We start from the raw sequence: 25,886 nt of genomic DNA on the forward strand, positions 1-25,886 counted from the left end.
TCTGCACGTGTACTCTACACCTCACACAATCCTCTTTCACAGTTCAGGGAACTGATGGAAGGTTCGGTGACTTGCCCAGGTCCTCCCAAGAGGCCCAGGGTCTCACCCACGCATCAGGCTAACGTCCCGTGGTAAGTCAGCGCTTTGGCCCCGGCGACGGAAAAGGATCGAGGCATTCTGCCCCAACTTTCACACACAGTGTGTTCTGAAAACACGTATGAAAGTGGACTGTGCAGAAGCCGACGGGCCTGTGGGTGTGGGCCCACCTCACCAGGCCCAGCCAAGCCGCCTGTAGACAGCGACACTGTGGAGTCCTCACCCCCAACTGTGGCTGTGTTCAACCCCCGCCCACCGGGCCTGTTTCAGGATCCGGGCCACAGCCTTTGAAGGGGCGGGAGGCAAGGCAGAGCGAAGAGAGAGATGATACTGTTTTTACATGTCCGTTTATTAAACAAGAACTCATGACAATTTAATACAGTATTTATCAGCGATTAGTGTTGAGAAAATTATTTCCCTCTACATACAAAAATACAGATTTGAACACTATGAAAACAATCAGGACAAGTACCGTGAAAAATTGGTCCTTCAAAAGAAATAAAGAGGGAAAACTGAGGGCAGCACGAGGCTTTGTCTGCTGTCAGGGACAAACCAACAGGAGCAAAGGCTTTGGGGCCCCCAAACCACTCCAAATGGATAGAGTCAAACGTGGGAGCCTGTGGGAGCTGGGTGGTGCCCACCCCAGGGCATCCACACCAGCTTCAAAAGCCAAGATGGGAGCTCTGACCTACCAACAGCATAAACCAAAGTTGGCCAAACAGGCGTCACCTCAGGTCGCCCCACAGCTGTGTCTACACTGTTAAAGGAAATAGACTTTTAAGAAGCAAAGTGTAGTAGTTGTTAAATTAACATTGCCCCTCTCCCAAGTACCACTGGGCCAAGTACCGAGTAATCACATGGGAATTATCAGCCATCTGACTCGACTTCCTTTGTTAGAAAATAATGACACATTCCAACCCTTCAAAGCGACAAAAAAAAAAAAAAGCTACAGTTGTATGTTTTAATAAATCCATTCCTTCATTTTAAATGGGCTCAGCTAGTTTACTCAAGACTTTTCCTGACCAGACATAACTCAGTCCTGCAGGGGTGGGAAAGCAAAAGGAGCAGCCAGCATGTCCTCTGTGTCTTAATTTCATCAAGCTTGTCACAGCAGGGAATCTATTATGTTTGGGCGGGAAACCAGGAAGGGCCACAGAAGCTACCCAGGGCATCCACAAACCAATCTGAGATCCGAGTGGAAGGTGAGCCTGAGACCAGCAGAGATTCCCGCCTGCCCCCCCGCACGTCTCACGCGGGCAGAGGACGGCGGCCTGAGCTGATCTGGAAGACAGACACCAGCCAGAGAAAGGGCTTTTTTCACCGTTTTAGACCCAAAGAAGGGGAAGTCAGAGCACCGAGAATGTTCTGTTCTTTTTTTATGGAACCACTTTCCTCTTACTGTTTGAGATGAGCAGTGGCTGTTCAAACTGAAAAAGTGGTTAAAAAATGCCAAATGCAGTTATACTGATTAATAACTATTTCACAGAAATATATTCTTACTCTCAGACTGTTTAAATAAGCAGAAACGAGATGTTGGGGAGAAAGCAGCAGAAAACAACAGGAAAAGCCGGGGGTTTGGGGTTTTTTTTTTTTTCTTCTTTTTAAAAATATATAATGAAGTTTAAAGGGAAAACGACCAAACCTCAAAACCAACATTTCTGGAAGCAATATTAAAAGGACACAATCTAAAATCATGCTACAAAAATAGTGTTATCTTGTTTAACTAAATGTACATCTTTTCTTTTTCAATTCCATGATTGACAAGAGTGTTCATGTGACTGACACACGGAAGGCACCAAAGGTGAAGTGATTATTATTTGTCTTAAAATATACAAAGACATAATTACCTACTTTGGGAAAAGAAAAAATACAGTCATACCTGTAATAAATAGTTAAGTGTTTTTGCCACGGGTTCCTGAACCCCTACAAATTTCAACATATACAAATAGTTTCGACCCCTAGCATTCTTTTAGAGGAAACTACATCAGAATCAAGTTATGAAAAGCACTGGTTTTATCCACATACGTCAGTTTCATCATGAGGCAGGATCTGAAAACTCGGTTTTAAACGGGTTACGGAGTGACAGTTGAAAGCAGGCGAGAGGCCTTAGCGGCCTGGGCCAGTCCCGGGAGGCGGCACAGACATCCCGCCCTCGCGCTCCCCCAGGAACCCTTGGACCAGCCAGTTCTCCCTCCAAGCACCGAACATCTGCCTTCCTCACATCTGCAGAAAGGAGAACAGAGTTGAAACTTGCAAAATCAATTCTGGAACACGCAGGAAAGCAAAACGGCCCACGAAGGGAAGCAGCCAGACACGGCCCTGCCTGCGTGGACGCCAGGCCCCCATGCTGTCCTCGTTTCCTGACCGTCCCTTCAGGTGGCTTTCCTGATAAAAGGGGTGCTTCCTACCGGGTTTCAGCAGTGTCCTCCAAAGACAACTCAGATTGGATAGTTCCAGGCTATTACTGAAACCCGTACAAACCACTGTCAGATCAATTGTGTCACTCGTTCTCTCCTCTGAGGTGCAGTTATGAAAAGAAACTTTGGGCCTCTCCCTAATCCCACCAACAAAGCTGATTAAGGTCATTTGAGACAAGTTCCTACTCTAAATTAGAACCATGAAAGTTCTGATGTAGCTCACTAGAGTCCAGGCTATTAACCCCTTAATGAAGGCTCTCGGCCTTGTGTAGAATGCATCCCAAAGAAAACACAACACTCCAGGGTGTCTAGATAGCGAGTCACCCAAATTAAAGTCTTGGCATAAAAACTAGACAACAAACTAACCCTGTGAAAAAGACAGACGATTCAAGGATCCATAAACTAAACTTTACTCTAGGCAAGTTGCCACTGATTTACTCAGCGGACTTACGGGTAATTTTTTTTCTTTACTTTTACGTTTATAGAATAATAAAAACTAGAAAGGAAAAAATAAATCCCCAAGGTTGAGAAATTATATCGAAATGGAATAAGAATCTAGACCAAAGGAAGGGAAACTATATCAGAACCCACCCCTCTGTGTCAAGCCTAAAAGTATATAAATGCCATTTACTGGTGTGAAGAAAAGTTAAACAAACATTCAACTTTGAGAAGAAAATTCTTCTAGATCTAACGTATCGAGGGTATTTTCTTTCAGAGACGGTTACTAAATAAAAGAAATGTAAAGAGCCAGATATTTCAAATTACCTTCTCAACCAGACAGTTATGATTTCAGCGATATCTGATGAGAAGAGAAGAAATAGGAGATTTTATAAAGAGCCAGGAGCGTTTACAAAGCTCAAGGCAGGCGGTGTTAGGCCTGCGTCCTCTCTGAGGGGCACCCAAATCAGAATCCGAGTCACCTTTCCAGACCTGTGAGTCCCCAAACTCACACTAAGAGCCCGGCGCCAAGGCACGCTGTTCCCCACGCTGGCTCCTGCTCTCAGGTGGGCTCCAGAACACAAGACCTCGCTTTTCCAAAGAGGGCAGGAAATACCCTGGGTGGGTAACCATGTCCAGTGCTCTGGACAGGCCCACGGCAGACAGTCTGAGCCTCTCCCTCCTTCCTCTCCCCTCCCAGACTCGCCCCTGCCCCCACTTCACCGGCTGTCGCCTAGCTGGTCCTGGGAATGGTTGCTGATGAAATAAGAGGGAGCCCCTGAGTTCTGCGAACTTCACTAGGAGCCAGAAAAGTGTCTGGAGACCTCACACGCTAATGGCAGTCGCTGGAGCAGGAAGCAACTTTTTATTTCGCTTGAGACAGTCAATTGGCAGCAGCCTAGAAGGTGTTTTCACCTTTTGCTACCTGTGTAATGTCATATTTTCCTGTAAACCAGAGGTGGAGAAAATGAAAATCTGGCAGTGGCACGAAGACTTCGTGGTTGCTTTGATTTGAACATGGATGGCACAACAGGACCCACTTCAGTCGTCACGGCCTCCCAGAATCAACTACAGGGGCCACATGTTGTCTCCACACTTTATTCATCCGCTAGGACAGATTCTAAGAACAACCCACAGAACATCTTGTACAGCCCGAGATTAGGTACTTGGTCCGCCTCTTAAACACGTGGAGAGGCAAGGGGTTTCTTCCCAAACAGCACATGCGAAAAGGTGAGCTTGGGCCACACACACATGAAACAGGGAGGGGTTATTCAAGGGTTATTTGCTGCAAGCAAGAATTCACATACGTGTGCAGACAAAAGGGTTAGTGCTTCGTCTCCTCAGAGGCCGCATGTGGCTTAACCCAAGATTGAATCACTAAGAAACCTTCGAAGACAGGCAGATGAAACTGCAAACTTTAAAAGAGTAGGAATGTTTTCAACTGAGTCACAAAGCTCTCTCCAGAAGCATCCGACACAGGGTGGGGTCGGACACACTCCATGCCTGCCCATGGGCATGAGCCTTTAGCCAAGGGGCAGTGATGGTGCCCAAAGGGCAGGGGGTGGCACCCACCTTCCAGAGCCGAGCCCTCAGAACCAGGCTGTGTCCTTGGCTTCCCTGGGGCCAGGCCAGGCTTCGTCCACGCTGGCACTTTGGCACTTTGGTTCAAGTTGCCATGGAAGACATGGCCATTGGGATTGGGCGGACTACTACATTCTTGCCTTTCTGTGGGCGAAGGGAATCTCTCGGACGACTGTTGCTGTAGAGTGAAAATCTATTTTCTTTGCTTTAAATCGAACTTCTGTTGTGAGATTTTAATCTGTAACTGGCTTTGTCTTTCCCCGGCTTTATATGGAGCCAACAAGTATCTTTAGGCTCTTGTGATTAGAATCTCCCTGTATGAAAGGGAAAAGGTACTTCCCCCCGCCCCACCCCATGCCTTCAGCAGTGTGAAGGGAGGCAAAAGGAGAATCAGAGAAAAGAAAAAATACCGCATCAACCAAATCGATGCCAGGATAAACTTTATCTGAAGACGTCAGTGTTTGCATCCATCTAAAACCACCAGAGTTTCCACCAAATGCTTGAGGGTTTCAACCATCCAGTCGCCAGGAACAAATTCAAACATACACAAGTCTGGCACCAACTACGAAAGCCAATATCATCCCACCAGAAAACTGAGAAACACTAAGATTACCTCAGCCTCAAAAATGCCCCAAACCAAACTGACATGGGTCCATATTGGAACTATTAAATGCAAAAATAAGCTTCCTTCAGTTTGCAAAAAACAGTCCTTTTAAGCCCCCCAAGTCTAGATTGTCTTGTTTGTACACAGAGACAACATACAGAAAATGCAGGTGTCTTTCCATTCACACTGGACAACCATATTCCTTCCTTCTCACCACACTGCCACACGTGACAGGACTTATGACTCTGCATCACACCAATTTGCATACCTGGCCGCTTCCGGTTGTAGTGGGAGCTTATTAAATATAAAGAAATATATTTACAAAAACCATGGGAGAGTCTCATGGCACAAAGGACATTAAATAGTTACAGGGGAATAAATAATTCCAAGATTCTAACACTAAGATGCAAATTATTCAATAATTCCTAAGTGGCCTATGGCACAAGGTGTCACCACTTTTTTATCATCTATCAGTGTTTACAACTGCGATGGGTTTCAGAACCGTTCCTTGCAGCTGACAACACATCCTCAGGAGGCCAATAGGCTCCTTTCAACCAGATGATAAACTGGTTTTTACTGAAGTGACTTGGGAAAATTTGGGCAACAACCCTGCCTGAACAGTCTTCTTTTTTTCAATCTCACTTCAAAGGCGGCTTTTTTATTGAGGCCAAGTAACAAGAGTCCCAGCAGGAGATTTCTGATACAGTTCAGGGTGGTCCTTCTAAGTGGGTCCCATTTAATGCAAGGCTAGGTCTTTGTGACCCTGTTTTTAAATGGAACTCTCAGAGGGAGATAAGCCCCATTTTGACTAAGCATATACACTCAACAAATGCAAAATAAATATATAAAATGAACAGATAAAATCCAGATGTCATAATCTCCTCAAAAATCACTACACATAATAGGTACGGAGTTTGTGAAGCATGGTTTGTACTGCCTCACAACATCCATGGGAAGAGGGCTCCGTCAGACCCGCTGTGACCAGGCCTGGCTGCCCTCTGCGGGAACAGAGGGAGGGGAATTACCGCCTGATGAGCTGGGTCTGCACCTGCAGCCCACGGCCCCTGAGCAGACCAGGGGCTTGAACAGGTGACCTGGGTCACGGCCCTGGAAAGGAACTGCAGCAGAACTCGGATTGTATGGGATGTTCAGTTCAGGGAGCCCTAACCCCGACCCTTCAGAGACAGCACAGTACCACTTCCTGTGGAATCCCCAGCCAAGCAGCGCTACCTGATCAATCCACCGCGCGGGGAAATCAGACGCTGCTCTGCTATGCAGAACGTAATGCCATGTGTGCCCAGCTGGACATTTCTCACACAGGCTCTGCTTGCCCCATCCCCAGACCCAGACCCTCTCTCTCGTTACGCTGCACGCTGCTGAAGCTGTAAACACTCACTAGGACAAGATCCTGGGGACTCTCCACGTTAATGCAAAATCTTCCCACCAGCGGTAAGCGTTTTTTTCCTCGGTCAGGGAGAAACACAAAATATTAGAGCTAGAGTGAGGTTTGTAAACATTAAAAACAGTTCAGAGTGAAAACCTGACACGTTAAAACAATTTTTCCATAGAAGATACAATTAGTCTCCAACAGAAAAAAAAATAAAAAACTACAGCATCGTAGGGGCTCATTTAACTCAGTCACCACAATAACTGTCACTTTATCGAGAATCAATTCAAAACCTTACATAACTGGAACTTTCCCCTACAGATTCCAAGATCGACATTCATGGTTACGACCCTGAGGCACAGGGACGACCGTGCCTCTGAAACATCAGTGAAGGGTGTGTCGTGGTGCAGATTCAAGTATTTTCAAATCCTAGACAGATCTACTCAGAATCACTCTAGAACTCTTCTCAGGCATTTGAAAATCAGTGCACACCCCTAAAATAGAGGTGTGTCCCCACCTGTGGTCCATGATGCCAGCAAATGGGCAAGGGTTCGGGTCGGGGAACGGATTGTATTTCTTTCGTGGCTTTTACCTGGGAAGGTAAAATGAGAGAAAATCTGCAGTCCAGCCTCAAAGTATTCAGGAAAGGGAGGAAACTGGAAAAAAGATGGTCCTCACATTCCTGGAGGAGAATCTGAGATTCAGGGAGGTGATTCATTTGAGGAAGCATCAAGGGATTTCTCAGCAGGGTAGGAAACAAATGGTGACCCTCCCACAGGTCAGCAATGCCGCGGCGCTGTGCCAAGAGGATGCCAGCTTTTCCCACCCCCCCTCCAAACCCCAGACCCAGCAAAAAGCTCTGCCAGCACACCCACCGCCAAGACCCTTGGTGTCTCACGTGGCTTTCCAGACTTGTGCTGGTGTCTTGATGCCCCGGGCATGGAAAACAATGGGGAGAGGGGGATCCTGGAAGCGAGACTAAAGCTGACCTGGGGCAGCTGTGGGAGCTGCCCAGGAATCACTGCTCACCGACTGTTCCAACCATGTACCTTCATTCCTTGATATTTTTCCCCCCACTCCTAGCAGCCCCCATTTAATCCAAAGTCCTGACTTGTCACAAATACATATGACAGGTGGCTCAGAGTCAGACGTGAAGCCTGTGCTCAGGGACAGTGAAGTGGACACGGCAGCCTGTGAGGCCAGTGGCTCCCAGGGCCACCAAACCGGAGGATCTGGGGACCCGTCCCGCCCACCTCTTTCTGAACAGCTGGGCACGGGGCTCCCTGCCTCAGGCACCCGCCACGAGGGCCACTGTGAAAACTCTTTCCCAAAATGAACTTTTACCGAGGAGGACAAAATTCAACTTAGTCACATGAAAATCTGACGTGATGAGGGACAGAAAAACTTGATTGAAAGGACGGGCACGAGGAGCAGAGGGAAGAGGACCCTGGCGCGTCCTCACGTGTCCAGGCGCTGGATCTCGGGCCGGCTGTCCACGTCTCTGGACTCCGTGCGGGCGCGGATGTAGTCACTGGCGCTCTGCTGGCGGAGGCTGACTCTCCACTTCTGCGCGGCCAGGAACGCGCTCACCGCGTGCGCCGCGGTTGCCAAGAAGCCGAATATCTACGAGACACAAACCCGGTTAGTCCACGGGCACGTCAGCCGTCTGAGGGGTCTCTGGGCAGCTTACAGTGAGCCAAGCTGCGGCAGCTCTCCCAGCTCTAACCCCAACATGCAGCCCCGCTGAATGTTCAGCTTGTCATGGCCAAGTTCAAAGTCGTGTGACCCACAAAAAGGCAGCCTAAGGTCTCTTTCGAAGCATTCTGGTTCTACAAGGAAACAGATCACAGAAGTGCCTCTTTTACAGACCTTCATGACACTGGTCCTCGGGGGAAAATACAATGTAGATGAAACACCGTGAGATGAAACATCAGGGTCTCGCTGTGTGAGCCCCAAATCAAGCCGCAAGACCTGACATTCCAAATCACAGCCCCAGCCCCCACCTGCTATCCAGCTGCCGCTCCCCTGGGCAGCTCCAGGGTGAGAAGCAGTGGAGTTTTAATGATAAGATAATGACTGATGAATCTACTGACTAAAACCTTGTAGAGCTAACAGTTTAGTATTTTTAATAAACCTTTTAACCATCCCCCCCAATTACAAAAGTGCTACATATTCTTTGCAAATACAGAACAATAAGGAAAAGCAGAGCACAGAGGGAGAAAGTCTTACATTGTCTGGCCCCGTCCTCCCCACCCCCACCCCGCATTCTGCAAGACGGCATCTGCTTCATTAACACCCCATCCTGGCAGAGAAGGCCCTTAAAAGCAACACCACTAACAGACATCCAGGGCTCCATTGGGAAAAGACTAAAGCAGGAGTTCTCAAACCTGGGTGTGCATCTGAGCGCTTGTTAAAACACACTTCTGATTCGGCAGCTCTGGGGGAGGCTGAGAAGGGCACTTCTAACACGTTCCTGGGTGATGCTGAGGCTGCCGTTCCAGGGACCACACTTTAAGAACCGCAGCACCGAAGGAACTGGGACCTCCGCTGGCCCAGTAACAGTACCATTAGCAAAGAAAAAGCTAAAGGAGAAGGAGTAGGACACAGGCCAGGGGACCAGAGGAGCAAGTCACAGAAAGTGTACAAATCAGCCGTTTTAACCTGTTGAGTTCACTTACCACGGCGGCAATTTCTGCTCCGGTTTTGTGGTTTAAAGCAGCCAGTACAATGGAAGCAATAAAGAAAAAGAAAGTGCTGAGTCCAGTGTTGACCAAGTCCTAAAGAATAAGATAAAATAAAATCACTTGAAAAGAATCATTTCATGCCTTGCCCTAAAAGCAACTGAAGAACTTTCGAAATAAAAAGCACAATAACAATACCCCGCCTCTCTGCTGGCTCCATATTTTAGTCTTGATGGCCCACGGGTATTGGTCACACAGAGGAAGGCAAAGAGGATAACAGTTAATGATGCTATTTGATAAATCACCACAGCAAAATCCACATTTTAACCAACCACGTCATGTTACCATTTCTTAATGACCTATTATGGAAACCAAACTGCTAACCCACAAGGACACGCACACTAATTACCCAAAACACATTCAAATCCTCTTGGTATGGATAAGAATGGACTGAAACTGGTGAAATCTCCTCACTGATTTGTGGCATGTCAAGCACACTGTTTTCAGACCTGGAGAGCACACTTAGCCAGGCCTCATGCTTCTCTTTCTCATGCATGGTCTTTCAAGTCTCCACGCTGCTAAAGCCTAGAGGATTTTCCCCTAAGCTTCTTGCAAAGCAAATCACGTTACAAATCCAACACTTCGAAGATTTAACTCCTGTCTTACTGTCGAGAGGAACATAGCACAGTGATTAAGGGTCACAGACAGATGAGGGTCCTAACTGACCATGACTGTGGACAAGCCACTTTGCCTCCCTGTGTCATATATGGGCACAGCCCCCCACCCCACCCCCCCGAGGTGTTTTAAGGATTGGGTGGAACAGCACATGTGGAGAGCCGAGCATCGTGCCCGGCCCATGGGTAGGGTTCCCTGCACATCTATTGTTACTTCTGATATTACTACCTGGGCATTAGGCCCCCCACAAACTGGGCCATACCAGAGCGCCCCTATGACCTCTACAGGGAAGGAGAATCCAGGCAAAATCCTCAACTGCTTAAGTGCCAGGTTGACTGTGCCATCAATACCAGGTGAGTCCTCCTGGCTGGCCTGGTTTCAGAGGCCATATCCTTTTTAAAGATGGCAAAAGGCAGCATTCACATCATAACAGTCCTGAGCCTGTGCAGCGGGACCCTGCACGCACACACACGCTCCCGGCCAGCGCTTCTGCACCGGCTCACAGAGAGCAGCAAAGTACTGACTACAAACTCTATTCAGAAATGTCTGCCAGCAGGGCAGTTTTCAGTGGTGACCAGTGTGAAGCCACGGCAAATTTTTCACAGATTCAAATCAGCAAGTGTTTAGTTACACCCAACTATGGGTAAAGAAAAATATAGGGATATTATAGGGATAAAGAAAAATATAAAATGTCCTTTCCAAACCAAAGACTATTCAGAAACAGGGAAAATGTTTTATGATAAAATGCTGAGGCTGAACATCAAACAAAACAGTATGTACATTAATGGTGACAATATAAAAATACAAATGTGGTAAAGGGCGAATAGGTACTAAAGACTCTGAAGAGGTTCATGTTATTTGTCTATGAATTCCACATTTGGAAATTCATCTTAAATATCATACTAGCACAAAAAGGTCTAAGCACAAGGATGTTCATCATACTGTTTTAAACAGCAAAAAACTGAAGGCAAACAAAATGCTTAAGAATCAGGGATTTGTTAAATAAAATGGTATTTCCATAACAGAACACTATGCAGTCATTAAAAATAATGATATAGTTTTATATTTAACATGGAAGATACTCAAGATAGTTTAAATGGAAAAGCATGACTTTAACGGTTCCATTTTTCTGCACTCACGTATCACAACATACATGTACATGTGAAAGACAGTCTAGGGAACATATTCTAGACGATTACACCCACATATTACAAATGGTTACCCCTGGATGGGTGCTATCACATATGATTTTATAACAGCTTTCTTGAGAAATAATTCACCACAATCTAATTTTAGAACATTTTTAGCACCTCCAAAACAAACCTCATATTCATTAGCAGTTAATTCTTCATCCCATCCCTTAATCCTAGGCAACTAACAATCTGCTTTCTGTCTCTATGGACTTGCCTATTCTGGACATTTCATATAAATAGAATTATATAATTATATAATATGTGATCTTTTGGGACTGGCTTCTTCCATTTAGTTCTAAGTTTCACTCATATTGTAGTATATATCAGCACTTCATTCTTTTTCATTACGGAATAATATTACATTGTATAGATACACCACATCTTATTCTTTCACCAGTTTTTGGACATTTCAGTTGTTCCTGCTTTTCAGTTACTGTGAATAATGCTATTATGAACTTACTTCTACTACTATGAACTTACAAGCTTTTATGTAGACATATGTTTTCATTTCTCTTGGGTCATCACATGATTTTATTTTTCCTTTATTATCTGTATCTTCCACTTTTTCTATAACAAACACTTACTACGTGCACAGTTTAAAAGGGTTAAAACTGGAATACTGCAAAAGTTAGTCAGCACCAATCTCTTGAGTTCCTTGGCCATGAAACAAAATCAAGGCTTGTAGATTCACCCTTCATATTAGGGAGCAGACACAGGCATGCCTTCAGATGTGGATTTGGGGATGGGTTGGGTTTAGTCAACACTGGTGCTTTTTGTTTTATTTTGTTTTTTTAACACTTTTAATGGGGCATGCACTCATCAGTCACATGCTTCATGCCTGCCGCAGTCGCTCCTCCTCCCTGCAGTCTCACACCCAGCCAAATTGCTTCCTATGGGGGGGGGGCGCCCTAGAACACCCAAGGTTGCAGCCCCTTCTTAGGCCAGGAGATGAGGAGGAAGGGCACCCTCACATACACATGCTTTCTGGTCTCTCCTTCATTAACGCACCAATGAGCACAGGTGGGAGCCCAAGTAACTCCAATAACTGATCAACGGGATCTGGCCCACAGATAGGTTTGACTTGTACACTGTTCAAAACAGATTTGAACAGCCAACATTTAAACATCAGAAGACTGCACATAATAAACTTCTAAAAAAACAAACAAAATCCATCTTTCAGCTGCTCTTGAAAAACTGTCCTGAAGTCCCATGAAGTAACACTGTGACTGAGTAGGAGAGCAGCCTCTTGTCTCCCAGACCCCTGGCCCATCTTCTCACTTGCCCGTTTCCGCCACATGCGCAGCCCCGGGGGGCCCTGAGTCTATGACCCTGATCCAATCCTAGAGAATGGGCCATCCTACAACGTGCCCCACCCTTCCATACTTTGTGCCCAGTGAGCACCTGTTCATCCCTCAAGGCTCAACTGGAATCTGGCGTTTTCTCTGAATTTCCCCGACTGACCTGCGCCAGGCCCTCTGCCCCAAGGAATCCATTGTGTTCTCCCAGGCCTCACACCAAACGGGATCACACAGAGCACACATACCACAGGAGAGCAGCTGGCATCTACCTACCCTGCGCTTTCAGTTCCCCAAACCTGGCCCAAAGCAGGTGTTCAATACCACTGGGCTCTGTGGCTAGCTCGAGTCAGCCCTACACATGGACAGGAGAGGAAGTTTACAACCACTCGGACCATACAGTGCACTGACTTGTGCTCAGATGGCCCCAGTATCAAAGGGATGATCGTAGTACTGATGACAGGGGCAGCTACCATCTACAGAGAGCCCACAGTGCCAAGCATATAACTCCCAGTGTCTCACTGAGCCCTAACCTAATTACCATCCAAAATACCTATAATAAAGGGTCTTTAGAGATGAGGAAATTGAGCCCTAGAAAGGATGAGTTCGACATAATGAAGAAATATATATTTGGTCTTTGTCCCAGATTCCCTGGAATTTCCTGAGTGATAGGAGTATCTTTTGTCATTCTTTTTTTTCTTTTTAATTAATTAATTTATTTATTTAGTTTTGGCTGTGTTGGGTCTTCGTTTCTGTGCGAGGGCTTTCTCTAGTTGCAGAGAGCGGGGGCCACTCTTCATCGCGGTGCGCGGGCCTCTCACTATCGCGGCCTCTCTTGTTGCAGAGCACAGGCTCCAGACGCGCGGGCTCATTGCTCCGAGGCACGTGGGTTCCTCCCAGACCTGGGCTCGAACCCGTGCCCCCCACCCCCGCATTGGCAGGCAGACTCTCAACCACCGCGCCACCAGGGAAGCCCCATCTTTTGTCATTCTTAACGAGGCCCTTTCAACTGTCCCTGAGTTTATGCTAATGAAGTGACTCTCAAGCCCCTAGATAGTTTCTGGATGGGGGCTGGTTATCAGCAAAACCAGCCAGGTGATTAGAGGGTTGGAACTTTCAGCTCCACGGGCCCTGTGGGCGGGAGAGGGGCTGGAGATTGAGTTCAACCTCCAAATGGCCAAAGATTTTCATCAACCATGCCTACATAATGAAATCTCCATAAATGCCTGAATGACGGGGTTCCACGTGCCGAGAGGGTATTGCCCCCCAACTCCATGGGGACAGAGACTCCTCTGGACCCTGCCCTATGCATCTCTTCCTTTTGGCTACTCCTGAGTTGTATCCTTTAGAACAAGCCAGAAATCATAAATAAAGCACTTTTCCAAGTTCTTTAAGTTGTTCTAGAAAATTATCGAACCTGAGGAGGGGCTTGTGGGAACTCCTGAATCTGCAGCTGGCCAAGCAGAACTGCAGGTCACCTGGGACCCCATCTGTGTCGGGGGCAGTCTCACGGGACTGAGCCCTTTAACCTGTGGGGCCTGCACTAACTCTGGGAGTTAGTGTCAGAACTGAACTGAATTGCTGGACACCCAGTTGGTCTTGGAGAATTAGAGAAGTACTCAGTGTGGAAAAACTACACAGATTTGGTGTCAGAAAAAACCACATATTTGCTGTCAAAAGTGGTGTCAGGAAACACTACACGAGTCATGGCGAAAGCCTCAGAACTCTGCAAGTGGCCCCTCTGTGGGACTGTTCTCAACTCACCACAGCACCCAGCCTGGGTTATCAGGTTGGGAGACATCTGTGGGAGGAGCAGGGGCCACAGAGACCACTAAGATGTAACACCAAAGAGAAAGAAGAGAGACTGAGATTGTGGTGTCATCAGAGGCAAGAGGAGAGAGTAGGGCAGGAGAGACTGAGCTGAGCGTATTCCAGCGCTGAAACGGTTGGGGGCGGCGGGGAGGACTGGGGAGTAACCATAGGATCCAGGAGAACAGAGGCCCCCAGTGATGCTGACCAGAGGACCTTCAAGGACATAAAGTCAGGGGAGTGGATGGGGGAGGGGAAGAGGCAGTCCTCGTGTTCGGGAAGGACACAGGGAAGGCTTTTTGGGGTGTTGACACTATCCTATCTGTTGACCCAGGTGATGGCTACACAGTCTTTTATCATTCTTCACTAAACTGTACATTTACTTTTACAGATTTTTCTGAATATGCTGTTTTTGACGATAAAAGCTGAGACAAGAGATCAGGAAGCAGGGAGGTAGGGAAGGCATGTGCAGACCTCCCTCTGCTTTAAAAAGTTTGGCTGCACTTACAGGGCTTGAGGGCTGAGTGCCAGCTAAGGAGAGTGGGAGCCCCTGATGTTAATGGCAGGAAGAGGATGGAAGGAGAGAGGGATGGGGTGGTAGAGGAGGCCAGGGGCACCAATCAAGGTGAATACAGGTAGAACACATGGGTGTGTGAGCTCCCAATATACAGAGAAAAACACACATCACAGAATAAGTCCCATAGATTCGCTAAAAAAACAAAACAACAAAAAAAAACAAGCTGATATTAACATACTCTTTCTGATTGCATCAAATAATGCTTGTATAAAATATATACTTTGCACTGTCCTCCTTATTTACCATTTTTCATGCATATGTAAGTTAACTTATCTCCTGAAATGACCCAGTTTTCTAAATCTATACCAATCACACCCTACGCCACTCATCAGCTGGCTCTGCTGAGGTCAAGAATACTCCTACCACCTTGTTAGAGAAACACACACACCCAAGGCCAACCCACTGTGATGATCAGTTGGATCAGCTCTAAGAACTCACTTTTGTTCCCGTCCCTGAGAACAGATGACCTGCACTCCCATCAGTAAGTACCATCTCCTCGAGTCCATGAAACTTAAGTACTCTTTTGTTGGATAAGCAGACACCTTCACCTGCTCTAAAAGGGTGGAAATCCTGCAAAGGATCCCAAAGGACAGAAAGTGTTCTCAAGTGACCACATCACCACCCGGTCATCAGCCCTAGCCAACACCATCCTAAAGGAAAGGAGGGATGTTAACTTTCCAGTGAAAAAGATGCACTTCGATATAACCCCAAAAATGTGGTTGTCAACCAGTGAAAGTCTTTCACGGTTCAAATAGAAAAATCAGGATTTAAGAAAGCTCAACAAATAGGTATTTCTGGAGATAAAGGCCAGTATGAATTAGTTAGAAATCTGAAGTATGAAGTCTTTTTTGCTGTTGTTATGGTGATCTGTGATCCTTTTTTAATTAATTAATTAACTAACTAATTATTTTTTTTGGCTGCACCACACAGCTGTGGAATCTTAGTTCCCCAACCAGGAATTGAACCTGGGCTCATGGCAGTGAAAGCGCAGAGTCCTAACCACTGGACTGCCAGGGAATTCCCAGTGATCCTTTTTTAAAAAATTGAAATGTAGTTGATTTACAATATTATATTAGTTTCAGGTATACAGTACAGTGATTTCAGTATGTTTGCAGATTACACTCCATTATAAATTATTATAAGCTAATGGCTATAATTGCCTATGTTATATAATATAGTGAAGTATAAAGTCTTCTAACAGATTTATGGCTGTCAAATAAGTAGGTAAGAGAATTAAGGGAGTGAAGTCAAAGCTGGTGGAAGTTTACAGGAGAATGATGTGGCTGACAGACACCAAGGGCCTCTGACTCACAGTAAGGTTAATATTTCTCATACTGGCAACAGTGCCCACTGCTCTGGAGCCTTTATACACACTGTCTCATTTCATTCTTAAAACAGCCCTGTAAGAAAAATATTATCATCTCCACTTGGGGCTCTAAGTGACTTGCCCAGGGTCATACACAGCTCGTAAGATCCACCTTGGACTTGAATGCAGACAGGTCAGCCTAACTTAAAGCCAGTGGGGTTTTTTGGTTTTTTTTTTTTTTTTTTGGCTGCATCGGGTCTTAGTTGCGGCATGCAGGCTCTTCATTGTGGTGCATGGCCTTCTCTCTAGTTGAGGCACATGGGCTTAGTTGCCCCGCAGCATGTGGGATCTTAGTTCCTGCAACCAGGGATCAAACCCGCGTCCCCTGCATTGGAAGGCGGATTCTTAACCACTGGACTGCCAGGGAAGTCCCGCCCCTGGGTCTTAACCATCCTAGCAGCTGCTTCTTTGTCAAACAGGATCTCCAGCATGGTTTCATTCACAGCCCTGTCCAGCCCCTCCCTCAGAAAGTATTTATTGTGGCCTTAGAAACTCCCGGGGACCTGGGTTTCCAACTTACCTTGCCCCACGACAATGACCTTGCCCTCATGGAGCCTGCGTGTTAGTTGGGGGAGGTTTGTGAGGTTCTCTTGCGCTACCTGTTCATTACACTATCAGTTTAGATCACAACTCTGTAAGCATTTTCTTATGGATAACACAGACTTCATCTTAAAAAGAGCTGAGACATTAAAATATGTCACCAAAAACTGACAAAATGCCTCCAGTATCTTGAGGTTTTAGAGCTTTTTTCTTAGTTTTCAATGCCGGGACAAAACCATCTGAGTTTGCAACTGACAACTTTTCTAGTCCAATACTCTTTCTATTTTTCCTCCTAAAAGAGCCTGAACAACACAGACAGCACTCTGTCAGGAAGACCATCTCCTCTTGGTACCGCACATGAACCCATGGGAGTGGCCCCACCAGGCAAGGTGACCAGCCCAGGCCTCCTCCTCCTGGGCTCCTGCACTCGGGCCACACTTTCCACGGTGCTGCATACACCCAGCACCAGCCGCCAAGAGAGGAGCCTGCATGAGGGCAGGCGGTCTCAGAGCCACCCACCCACCCCCAGGCACAGAAGGAGAGGCAGCTGATAGTGCTTGCCTGTGTCTCCCTAACTGGTTCCCTGTGAGCTCCTGCACGTGCTTATCTGCAAAGAAATATCAAGAAAACCGAGGGCTGTGAAGTTCCCTTTTCCGTTTGGCACAGTAAGGACAAGTTACACAAGCCCAGGAAAAGGGGCCTGGGATGCCTATGCCGGTCAGAAGGTAAGGCTGTCAAACAGAGTTAAGACCCCCAAACCACAGAGGGAAGAGGACACGTTTCCTCTGATCAAACCAGCAAATCGTCTGGGACCTCCCAGCTGCTTTGAATTTAATAATATTCCTAGGTTTCACAAGTTAATGGCAATTTCATTCATATTTTCAATTCTTCCTGAATCAATACTTTTGCAAACAGCTTTTGGGTCCGGTGTGAAAAATATGCAAACGTATTAATTCCATGTTCTTTCCCATATTCTATAAATATCAACATTACCAATCTTCTCAGAGGACCCCAAAACCGAAATGACATCTTTAAAGGGGTCAGAATAATTGTTATGTTTCTATCATTGGTGAAGATTCCATTAATTTTGTAGTCATTTTATTCAACCCAGTAAGGAAATTTAAAATTTCACAGTTGCATTACAATGGAATATTTAAGTATCAAAATGAACTGGAACCAAACAATGCCATGGACTGATTCCTGCTTTCCCTGGGAGCCGTGCAGCACCCGATCCTTTCCTAATCTGAGAGCGTGACTTCTACTCACTGTCAGGTTCCAGTTGATCTGGGGGATCCTCATGTGAAGGTTGAGACTGAACAGAATCAGCAAGACTCCAGTCACCACAAACGCACTGCAGCTCACAAACTCAAAAAAGTAGAGGCCTTCACACGGGGAGCACTCCATGATGGTCTCTATGCAGATGAACGCGATCAGGGCCAAAATCTGGGAAGAAAATTACAAACACACATGTACGTGTACGTTCAGCACACATCTGTGGACACACGTGTCCGCAGCGTTTAAATAAAACTCAACCACCGCCGCCACATACAGCCCCGGAGTTTCTCCCCTGAGGACGGCAGTATCACGGTCAGGAATGTGACCTGATCCAATTCTTACCTAAGAACAGGTATAGGGGCCTTAATGAAAGGATCAGATTCCTCATGTGAACAACCAAGCCCCACCACAGGACACTGACACCAGGCTGGTGCCATGCAGCTCCTCGTGAGGAAGCAGACAGGAACATGCCCGCAATGGTCTTAGTCTGCTCCTGCCACGGGTAAGTGGACACTGCCTACACACGCTTCTCATATATAGTCTCCACCACAAGGACGCCAAACATCAAGAGAGCAGGGTCCTGGTGGTGTCCATTTCATGGCATCTGCAACTACCTTGCTGGTTCAGCTGAGGTCACACAGGCTGACTGAGACTCTTGATGGCTTTAGGAGAAGGATTTGTATAACCCCCTTCCCCCATTTAGAAGTCCCACCCAAAAATAAGGCCCACCTAATTAACTCATGAGCCATGCTTTTAAAAAGTTTATCATTGGACTTGATAATAAAGAGACAGTCTGGCAGTTTATAAAAACATTTTAAATCTACAAACAATAGAATCAATTTCTTTCTGAAGGACCAAAGTAACATTCTAGCAGTATGTCCCAAGCGGTGAGAGATCATGAAAGCAAACAGGTATCAATGGAAATCACCAGGTCAACTTTCAAAGGGAGATTTCAGGAACAAGAGGTGGCAGAGGGGCTGAGTTAGTGGCCCTGTGATCAAGGAAAAGTCAGGTGGTCTTACACCTAAAACCAGACCAGTCTTGGACTCCTGGTCTGTACCCCACTTCCGCAACCGAGCGCCTCGCCACTCACTACCTGTTAAGCCTGTGCCAGAGCTTCCAGGCTGCCCCCCCACCAAAAGTCAAGGAAGCACAGGCAGGCAGCTCTGTGGTTCCAGATTTGTCCTTAGAACCAGCAATGTCAGCATCACCAGGGAGCTCGTTAGAAATGCAGAATCTCTGCCTCCCCTCCTTGACCTCCAGTCACAGTCTGCTTTTTGGACAACATCCCTAGATGACTGAAGTGTGGGAAGCATAGGAGGCACAGGCTGCTCTGGGGCCCTTCTCCACCCCCAGGAGTCCACTCATGTCTTTCAGGGCCGCGCTCAGCTCACATCTTCCCCAAGCCCTTCCTGACTGCACCTCTCCCCGCCAGACGTGACTGATCCCAGCCTCTCCCAGGAAAGCTTGCAGATCTGTGGTTGAGTTCCATCTATCACACTTGCCACCATGGATCTCTCTGCCTCCTGAGCTCTTTGAGGGCAGGGGCCAGTCCATCTCCCTCCACTCCCAAGGCACCAAGCTCACTAACCTGCACAAAGCCAGTGAATGGGGGCCCAGGGAGCCTCTTCAAACCCACCCTAACAATTCCTGACGGACTTGAAAGTCTCCACATGAAAGGAAGGGAGGCTCTGCTTTTTCCATGCCTTTCTAACAATATGTGGTCTTTCCATATTTCTAGTCTAAGTCAACACGTAACAATTATGGGCCTTACAGCACACTTTGTGCTTCTCCTAATGGCTCTCCTTATAATTCTCTACAGAACCAGACACTTTCATTCTCAACCTGAATTACATGCCTGACTTGCAATCAATTCACAAAGAAAGAGTTCATATAAGGGAAACTCCTTAAAAAATTTTTCTTTTTTTTTTTTAACCCCTGCAATTGGACCTAGTAATCTTGGGCAAGAAATAACACACATCAGTATAGAGTTACAAATGTCTCTGGTATGCTAACTTCAACCGAATTTGTGTGGGAAGGTAACATCTACATTCTTAAATATTAAAATAAAAATGGTTTCAAGAATATACAAATCCAGGGACTTCCCTGGTGGTCCAGTGGTTAAGACTCCGTGCTCCCAATGCAGGGGGCCTGGGTTTGATCCCTAGTCAGGGAACTAGATCCCACATGCATGCTGCAGCTAAGAGTTTGCATGCCTCAACTAAGGAGCCCACCTGCTGCAACTAAGATCCCGCACAACCAAATAAATAAATAAATATTTTTTAAATGCAAATCCAATAGGCAATTCAATACAGAAGACAGACAAAATTCCCTGCTCTCTAGCTCATATGCTAATGAAGGAGTTTTTAAAAAGTATATTAAAAATATAGCATGTTAGACAGTGATAAATACAAAGAAGAAAAATCAAAGCAGGGAAGGAGAATGAAATGTAACCAGGCAAGGGTGTTCGAAATTTCAGACAGAGTGACCACGGAAGGTCTCTCTAAGAAGGTTCTAAATTTATTACAAAGGATATTAAAGTATACGACTGAAGAGCCAGATGAAGAGATACACAGGGCAAGGTCCAGAAGGGTCTCAAACACAGGAACTTCCATCCCCCTGGAGTTTGGAGTGCACCCCCTGCCCCTCATCACCTGGATGCGTTTTTGGTTCACCAACCTGGAAGATCAATCCTCGAGTTCAAGATTTTTTAAAGAGCTTAATCTGGAGCCCCTCCCCTTTTCAGAGGTCAGTGGCTAAGGCTGAAAGTTCCAACCCTCTCACCACCTGGTTGGTTCCCCTGGCAACCAGCCCCCATACTTAGGAGCTTTCCAAAAGTCATCTCATTAACACAAACTGAGGTGTGGCTGGAAGGGATCTGTTAAGAATATCAAAAATAGGGGACTTTCCTGGCTGCACAGTGGTTAAGAATCTGCCTGCCAATGCAGGGGACACGGGTTCAATCCCAGGGCCAGGAAGATCCACACGCTGTGGCCCTTTTCAGAGGTCAGTGGCTAAGGCTGAAAGTTCCAACCCTCTCACCACCTGGTTGGTTCCCCTGGCAACCAGCCCCCATACTTAGGAGCTTTCCAAAAGTCATCTCATTAACACAAACTGAGGTGTGGCTGGAAGGGATCTGTTAAGAATATCAAAAATAGGGGACTTTCCTGGTTGCACAGTGGTTAAGAATCTGTCTGCCAATGCAGGGGACACGGGTTCAATCCCAGGTCCAGGAAGATCCACACGCTGCGGAGCAACTAAGCCCGTGCACCACGACTACTGAGCCTGCGCTCTAGAGCCCAGGAGACACAACTACTGAGCCCGTGCACCTAGAGCCCGTGCTCCACAACAAGAGAAGCCCCTGCTCGCCACAACTAGAGAAAGCCCACATGCAGCAACAAAGACCCAATGCAGCCAAACATTTTTTTAAAAAAAAAGAATATCAATATCAAACACCTCTTATCACTTAGGAAATTCCAAGGGCTTTAAGAGCTCTGTGCGAGAAATGAAATGAAGACCAAATATATATTTCATTATAAACCACAATATCACAAGTATTCCCATGTGTAAAGAAGACAGATACATAAATACATACATATGCACAACTATATACTTACAATAATTTAATCAATCCCCCACTGATAGGTAATTAGGTGGTTTGTAATACTCTAATAAGCTGTACACTTTTTTTTTTTGCGGTACACAGGCCTCTCACTGCTGTGGCCTCTCCCGTTGCGGATGGCTCACGGGCCTAGTCGCTCCGCGGCATGTGGGATCTTCCCGGACCGGGGCACGAACCCGTGTCCCCTGCATCGGCAGGCGGACCCTCAACCACTGCGCCACCAGGGAAGCCCTAAGCTGTACACTTTTTATAAAATTTATTATATTGAAGTATAGTTGACAATGTACTGATTTCTACTGTATGGCAAAGTGATTCAGTTATACATATATTTCCCTGTGCTAAACAGTAGAACCTTGTTGTTTATCCATACTATATAAAATAGTTTGCATCTACTAATCCCAAACTCCCAATCCATCCCTCCCCTATCTCCCCACCCCCTTGGCAACCACAAGTCTGTTCTCTATGTCTGTGAGTCTGTTTCTGTTTCATAGATAAGTTTACTTGTGTCACATTTTAGATTCCACATATAAGTGTCAAAGAGTGTTCTGCCTATGTTTTCCTCTAAGAGTTTTATAGTGTCCAGTCTTACATTTAGGTCTCTAATCCATTTTGAGTTTATTTTTGTGTATGGTGTTAGGGAGTGTTCTAATTTCATTCTTTTACATGTAGCTGTTCAGTTTTCCCAGCACCACTTATTGAACAGACTGTCTTTTCTCCATTGTATATTCTTGCCCCCTTTGTCATAGATGAATTGACCATAAGTTCTAGTAAGCAGTATACCTTTTATTTGCCTGCGCTTTGGCACAGCAAATCAAATTTCTTCCAGCACATTGAAATATAACAATCACTGCTGAAGCAAAACCTATCAATTGGCCAATAAGAAAACAGGGACTGGGGGAATTCCCTGGTGGTCCAGTGGTTAGGACTCCATGCTCTCACTGCTGAGGGCCTGGGTTCAATCCCTGGTTGGGGAACTAAGATCCCACAAGCCACGTGGTACGGGGAAGGAAGGAGGGAAGGAGGGAAGGAAGGAGGGAAGGAGGGAAGGAAGGAGGGAGGGAGGGAGGGAGGGAGGGAGAAATAGGGACTCAAAGTTATACTGGAAGCCAACAACTTCAAAGCACCTAAAGAATCAAAAGTAATTCAACTTATAACAATTCTGCAGTAGACAAATACATATGGAAAATTGTACAGAGATGTTCAAAAAGATGAAAATAAGGAATAGTTATTGCAGTTGCTAATCGAGAGATCACGGGTATACCCTTGAAGACAGCTCTTTCCGTGTAGCAACTACCAATTGACCAGGAGCAAATATTTGCACAGTTGGTAAGTAAACTGATATTAAAACGTTATCAGATTTCCACAACTATGGCTAATTATGATTGGCAACATCAAAAAGCGGGGGTTGGGGGGGACATAGCTGGCTGATTAAGGTAACATAAAACTTTAAAAAAATTCATAAACCCTCTGTTAGCAGTGGTGGGAGTGAAAACCATCAGGACCCTTCTGAAGGGCTGTGTTAATAACAGCTTGGTTCACAGTACATCCCGTTCTCCTCCCTCAGGGCACATCGTAGGGCTGGAGATTTGTGCTGAGTTTCCTGGGGCGGATTTACTCTCAAGATGATGAAGCTTATGCTCCAACATCCCATCCATCACAACTCCTTTTCCCAGGTGGTGATGGAGTAACAGTGGGCGTTTTGGGGATTCAGCTAACTGGAAGTTGTTGGGTTTTTTTTAGGATTTTTAAAAAATTATTATTTATTTTTTGGCTGTGTCGGTTCTTAGTTGCGGCACGCAGGCTCCTCGTTGAGACAGGCAGGATCTTTCACTGCAGCACACGGGCTTCTCTCTAGTTGTGGCGTGCGAATTTTCTCTTCTCTAGTCGTGGCACACAGGCTCCAGGGCGTGTGGGCTCTGTAGTTGTGGCGCGCAGGTTCCACAGTGCATGGCCTCTGTGTTTGCAGCACACGGGCTCTGGTTGAGGCACCAGAGCTCAGTAGTTGCAGCACGCGGACTTAGTTGCCCCGAGACATGTGCGGTCTTAGTCCCGGACCAGGGATTGAGCCCCCGTCCCCTGCATTGTAAGGCGGATTCTTTACCACTGGACCACCAGGAAAGTCCCGGCTAACTGGAAGCTGAGTGAGAGAGACGGTGAATTTGGGTTTGGTGGTCGCTTTCATGTACGGCTATTGTAGCCTTCCCGCTGATCTGACATCATGAGGAAGAAAAGGGCGCTAAAATTCACAAGATCAATGTGTCTGACAGTGCCAAACTAAAAGTGTGGGTGGTGAAGGGGGAATGGGGTTTGAAACATATGGAGCCAGAAGTTAGCATTCTTTAGAAGGAGAATTCTTCAGATCATCAAATGCCCAAAACAGTAAGTGGACAATTCTGTTTTCATTGGTGCCTAAATGGAAGTTGTGCCCTATCAGGAATATATCCAATAATGCAGAGTATGCAATTATAAACACACTATATACCTTTCCTCCCTTTTTGGTGGGAATCACATGAAATAGAATCTATCATTATTCTGGGGTTCGGGGAATTCCCTGGTGGTCCAGTGGTTAGGACTCTGCAATCTCACTGCTGAGGGCCTGAGTTCAATCCCTGATTGGAGAACTTAGATCCCACAAGCCATGCGATGTGGCCAAAAGAAAAAAAAAAAAAAAAAATTAAAAAAAGAAATTCCAGCAGTGGTACTATAAAGAGCAACTACATATATGTGGGAGATTATAATTTATGCATCCCCATGTATCAGATCACATCATAAAGTATCTGACAAATCTTGAACTGATAAAGTCTGACAGTCCCAAATAAAAAGGCACACAAAGTTGCCTCCAACGAATGGAAACAGCCTGAAGAAACAAATGTTCCAATGACAACCTCCTACACACATTCATCAATCGGTTGATGTATGCAGTGTAAGAGTATATTGATTGTGTAATGACGTTGCTCAATACAATGGAGTGGCAAACTAAAACTTGAATTGTTCTTGTGTACCCCTAAATTTCAGATCGATTTTGTCTTTTTCAGAATTAACTGATCATACTAAAATTCAAATACCATTGATCTTAGTGGAGGCCAAAAGTAAAAAGAGAAAGAAAACACTTTTAGAATTTGTAATTTTGTATGCTTCTCATTCTTAAATAGTCATTATTGCACCCAGTTTTATATTTTTAATTTCATATCTTCTTCCTCAGAGTGGGTCTCCAAAGTCATATGAGCCTCAAGCCTCTCAAAACCTGGCTCTGCTTCTGACTGTGGGCAATCAAAGGTGAGTGGAGAAGGTATGCTACTTCTGGCAGCAGCCTTCAGGAACTGAGCAATTTCACCACGCTCCCTCCTCCCCCGCCAGCCAGCAGTGCTCCTGGTGGGGGTGGCCTCTGAGTAAGGCTGAAGGGCAGCCAGCTCCCAACTGACCTGAGATGAGTGTGTAACATAGGGGAGAAGGAAACCTCCCTTGGGTTAAGTCATGGAGATTTTAGGTTTGTTTGTTACTTCGGCATAATCCAGGTCATGCGGACTAGTAAGGGCACCTTGGCATAGTGTTAAATTTGCACAACAGGTCCAGGGTATTTAGTACACAACTGCAAATTTTTACAGGATGAATATGTTACCACACCACTCACTCTTAAAGACACCCGATCCAAATGGTTTTACAGACCAATTCTTAACAGACTGTCAAGGTAAAGATACTGCCTATGTTATTTATAAATTTATTTATTTTTTTATTTTTGGCTGCATTGGGTCTTCGTTGCTGCACGCAGCCTTTCTCTAGTTGCAGTGAGCAGGGGCCACTCTTTGTTGCGGTGCACGGGCTTCTCATTGCGGTGGCTTCTCTTCTTGTGGAGCACGGACTCTAGGCGCATGGGCTTCAGTAGTTGTGGCTCACGAGCTCAGTAGTTGTGGCACGCGGGCTCTAGAACACAGGCTCAGTAGTTGTGGTGCACGGGCTTAGTTGCTCTACGGCATGTGGGATCCTCTCGGACCAGGGATCAAACCCGTGTCTCCTGCACTGGCAGGCGGATTCTTAACCACTGCACCACCAGGGAAGTCCATGCCTGTGTTATTTAAACTAACAAAGAAAGGCATAAAATATTTGGAATTTCTGGGATTTATCTATGTGGTAGGACTGTGGATAGAGTTTTTTTTAACTTAGACTTCTATTATTTTCCAACACTTCTACGAGTACATGTTTTTATTTTAAAAATGAAATAATTTTATGTATATAAACACTTTGGGGAAACATCCAGATTTATTAAGAGTTACATGTTAGTGACCTCTAAGAATCATTCCTTATTTGTTTTGAAACCATTCATGAATATTTT

At 45.9% G+C, this 25,886-nt stretch overlaps 2 protein-coding genes across 2 annotated transcripts in view; one reads left to right on the forward strand and one right to left on the reverse strand.

The window, feature by feature from the left end:
• Window positions 1-25,886, forward strand: part of LOC102976114 (core-binding factor subunit beta) — a 245,217-nt gene that overhangs the window by 23,161 nt on the left and 196,170 nt on the right. The gene's annotated exons all lie outside the window — the stretch shown is intronic.
• The window catches only part of CMTM4 (CKLF like MARVEL transmembrane domain containing 4), a 64,094-nt gene continuing 38,657 nt past the window's right edge, over window positions 450-25,886 (reverse strand). The window contains exons 2-4 of the mRNA XM_024124831.3: window positions 17,926-18,102; window positions 9,202-9,300; window positions 450-8,146 (exon numbers count right to left, since the gene is read on the reverse strand). Of these exons, the coding sequence (XP_023980599.1) occupies window positions 7,982-8,146; window positions 9,202-9,300; window positions 17,926-18,102 (441 nt within the window). The 3' untranslated portion in view covers window positions 450-7,981. The remainder of the gene's footprint in view (window positions 8,147-9,201; window positions 9,301-17,925; window positions 18,103-25,886) is intronic.

This window comes from Physeter macrocephalus, chromosome 17 (genome assembly GCF_002837175.3).
Source record: "Physeter macrocephalus isolate SW-GA chromosome 17, ASM283717v5, whole genome shotgun sequence".
In the NCBI taxonomy this organism is placed as follows: Eukaryota; Metazoa; Chordata; class Mammalia; order Artiodactyla; family Physeteridae; genus Physeter; species Physeter macrocephalus.